The 3,619-nt window shown below is 30.6% G+C and overlaps 1 protein-coding gene across 2 annotated transcripts; it reads right to left on the reverse strand.

Moving 5' to 3' along the window:
- Positions 1-284: 284 nt before the first annotated feature.
- On the reverse strand, positions 285-2,709 carry LOC127262264 ((+)-neomenthol dehydrogenase-like). 2 transcript variants are annotated; one of them, XM_051290878.1, is made up of 6 exons: positions 2,467-2,709; positions 2,017-2,118; positions 1,427-1,673; positions 1,294-1,347; positions 955-1,137; positions 285-862 (listed from the first exon to the last, which is right to left on the reverse strand). In XM_051290878.1, exons 2-6 carry the CDS (start codon positions 2,034-2,036, stop codon positions 485-487), a joined length of 882 nt encoding a protein of 293 aa, XP_051146835.1. In that variant the 5' UTR covers positions 2,037-2,118; positions 2,467-2,709; the 3' UTR covers positions 285-484. The 2 variants fall into 2 exon arrangements, with proteins under 2 accessions (XP_051146835.1, XP_051146834.1); XM_051290877.1 differs by having other exon boundaries at positions 2,017-2,124.
- Positions 2,710-3,619: the final 910 nt, after the last annotated feature.

Genomic DNA, 3,619 nt, shown 5'->3' on the forward strand with positions numbered 1-3,619 from the left:
ATTTGAATCTGTTCGTTAAAAAATATTAATTTTGTCGCACTAAAAATAAAAGTAAATTAGTAACTAAGTAAAACTTATGTAGTACTACTTATTATAAAAATAAAAAAAATAAAAAATAAAAAATAAAAAAACTACAAGCTTTTTAAATTGATTTAAAAAATAAATAGAAACAAAAATAAAAATAATCTAGCGTGCTATTCAATTTATATAATGTAATCATCATGTATATATATATTTTTCAAATTAAATCTGACAAAGACCAATCAAATTGGACAAAACATATATAGCAGGGTCATCATTCCGTGACTTGTAATATTTGATTTTTTGTTAGCATGATATTGAATATTCCAAATAAGCACATAAACTGCTGACCCTTACACAGATACACATATGCATGACTGTCTACTTAAGACAATTATAAGACCAAATATTTTATTCTTGCACATACCTATATTTTATGCTATCGTTTAGCAACAAGTATTTCTCAGAAGTCCCCCACGGTGTTGCGGTAAAAATGGCGTCCGGTCGGGCCATCATCGGGCAGGGTCGCGAGCATGACCGGGATTTCTGCTCCTTCTTCAGCCGTCCACATCCCTACATTGCGAGTAATATCCGTTTTCACGAGCCCCGGGCAGAGACAATTGATCCGAAACCTCGGGTATTGCTTAGCAAGAAGCCTTGTGTAGGCATTCATTGCTGCTTTCGAAACCATGTATCCACCCAATGGTTTAGGCCACCCTTTAGCTTCAACTTCTTCTTCCTTGGAGTCTTTCAGAAACTCGTTTACAATTCCGTCTATTTGCTCCTCGGTCAAATTTTCTTCGTCATTGAGTATCCTCCTCGCCCACTCACTCGGTATGTACTACAAATGAAAGATAATCATGAACTCAAAGTTTAGTTACCAATCAAGTAATATCATTGTCTCGGATCGAGTTTGCTAGAAATTACTTGTACCTTAAGGTTTCCTAATGTAGAAGATACATTTACGATCCTCGGTGAGTTTGAGAGTTGTAGAAAGGGAAGAAGTGCTTCGGTAATCCTTTTGGTGCCGTAGTAGTTCGTTTGAATAGCATCTTTTGTGGACTCGTAGGAGATGTCGGTCGCGATCTTACTCCAATCGGGCTCCTTTTTAACTGTCTGAAAGAAAAAAAAAAAAAAAAAAGTAGAAAGAAGTTTCGAATGTTTTAAAAGTTTAAAAAATCTTGAAAATAGTATAAAAAAATATAAAAAAATTACTACTGATGAATAGTATAAAACATCTGAGCGCATATCGCAGTAAATATATGAACTTACAAAATCTATAGCCTCCCACTCAACCTCGGATCCGAGAACCCCTGCATTGTTCACCTGCCGAATCCTCGCCAACTTAGTTATGTCCTAATCAATGCATAGTAAAAAATTTGAAACACAGGCTTGTGTCGTGTACCAAGATGTCGAGCCTTCCAAATTGGGACTTGATGAATTCAGCTAGGGCAGTAATAGTTGAATTATCGGTAACATCCAGGCGATGGAAGATCACACGATCTACAAGGCCTGACGCCCCGAACTTTTCTACGGCTTCACGACCTTTGTTTTTGTCGCGAGCTGTCAGCACAACTGTGATGCCACGAGATGCCAGCTGCCGACATGTCTCCAACCCGATCCCCTTGTTTGCGCCCGTGACGACTGCATACCTTTGACACAAGTATAATAATGTTGAAAACGTTTTCAATTTCTACTCAAATTTACTATTTGAATTATAGATCTAAGAGTCTAGTTTACTTTTTGTGTGTTGATCTTTAAATATTAGTTATTATATTCAAACGTTGTACAAATTAAGAAAAAATTGCAAAAATACTTCAATTAGTGTTTTATAATACTAACAAAATATTATACAATTACAAGGATATTTTTAATATTAAATACAATGATAAGAAAGGTAAATATAACCATTAGAGACGGACGGAGGGAATATATATTATCTGACAAAAAAGGAACACACCAAAACATAAAGAGATAGATAGGCTGCAGGCTTACTTCTGAGGTGCTTCGGCCATTGATGAAGCTTTAGAGTGATCAATTATGGCTGTGATCCAAGTCTTCTTCACCTTAAATTAATATCCCTTTTCTGTCGAAATCCTACAGCTAAATTTGAACTTTCCTTTAATTTGTCAAAATCTAATTTAAAATTTTGCTGAAAATTGAAATTGAACAACAATAATCATTATAATAACAACAAACAGTAAAAACAGAATCCATCATTATAACAGTTAAGAGGATTGTAGCAACACCTAAAGATAGAAACTAAATCTATACCTAATTGTTAGGGAAACTATTAGTAAATATTAATTAAGTTTGATGTAACACTAACAATAACATACTGCTGTTGTTTGAACTCTGAAGAATAGTTTAAATTAGAAATAAACAAAAGTTATGTAATCAATTTTGTTCGTAATAAAGTAATAATGGGTGGAGCGAGCGACCTACCGATGCGATTGTTGAAATTCCTGCAAATCCGAAATGGAACAGCCACCTCTTCAAATTGCCGCCGCCGCTGCACACGGTTGCTGTTGGTACCGGAGAAAGATGTCGCCGCCGCCGCACACGGTTGCTGTTGGTACCGGAGAAAGATGTCGCCGCCGCCGCCGATTGTTGATGCTCCTTGGAGTTGCGGTTCTGAGGAATAGACAGAGTTTTGTAAAATATATATTGAGAAGAGAACAACAGGCTAGGACGAGAAATATGGATTTAAGAACTTTCAAATGTCAATGCAAAGACAATATTATATTTATAAAATAAGGAATATAAAAATAATTAATTTATATAGTGCATTAATTTTTTTTTAAAAAATATGTTCCAAAAACAATAGAAAAAAAATAATAAAATAAAAAATATAAAAATAATTAATTTATGTCTTATAAATTTGAATGAAAGAGAATATTTAAATAAAAATTTATTTAAATTATTATTCTAATTTTAAATTAAAACTAAATATATTCGGGATGTTTTCAAAGATTTTAATTTATTTTATTTGTTTTTTTTTTTGTTACATTTTTATTTTAAAAACATGTTAAGATGTTTCGTCTGGCAAAAAATTATACAAATTGACAAAATAAACACATATTTTTTTGTTATATTTAATTTACATTTTTTATTCCCTCCATCCATTTTATTTGTTTACATTTACTTTTTCGTGTGGAATTTAAAGAATAATATAGCAGTATTTTATCAAAGTGAACAACAATGTAAAGACAATTTTACTTTATTTTTTAATATAAAAATAATGATGTAATGGTAAAATAAAAATATTTATAAAAAAAATTGATATATTTTTTAAATAGTTACTTTGAATTTGTACAACCCAAAATAAAAATACTTATGTTTTGTGAAAGAAACAAAGGTCTTATATAAGTATTATAAAATTTTAAAAATATTTATAAATTTTTATATAAAATAATATATTTCAAAGTATTATTTAAATTTAAAAAAGTTAAAATTCTGAAAGAACTTATATCATCAAAATGATTGTTTTTTCAATCAAATTATTTTACATTAATATTATCTAGACATATCCTATTTATTTTATTATTGAATATGTTTATATTGAATAAATTTTATAATATTTTAATACATGTTTTAA

This window comes from Andrographis paniculata, unplaced genomic scaffold (assembly GCF_009805555.1).
Source record: "Andrographis paniculata isolate CXL003 unplaced genomic scaffold, ASM980555v1 Contig65END, whole genome shotgun sequence".
Taxonomy (NCBI): domain Eukaryota; kingdom Viridiplantae; phylum Streptophyta; class Magnoliopsida; order Lamiales; family Acanthaceae; genus Andrographis; species Andrographis paniculata.

What these genes read in the sequence shown, in the direction of transcription:
- LOC127262264 (XM_051290878.1), bottom strand. Translation starts at nt 2,036, where the DNA reads ATGGCCGAAGCACCTCAGAA. An exon ending in ATGGCCGAAGCACCTCAGAA is followed by an intron (nt 1,674 to 2,016) that starts GTAAGCCTGCAG and finishes CTTGTGTCAAAG; the next exon opens with GTATGCAGTCGTCACGGGCG. An exon ending in TTGGAAGGCTCGACATCTTG is followed by an intron (nt 1,348 to 1,426) that starts GTACACGACACA and finishes AGGATTCGGCAG; the next exon opens with GTGAACAATGCAGGGGTTCT.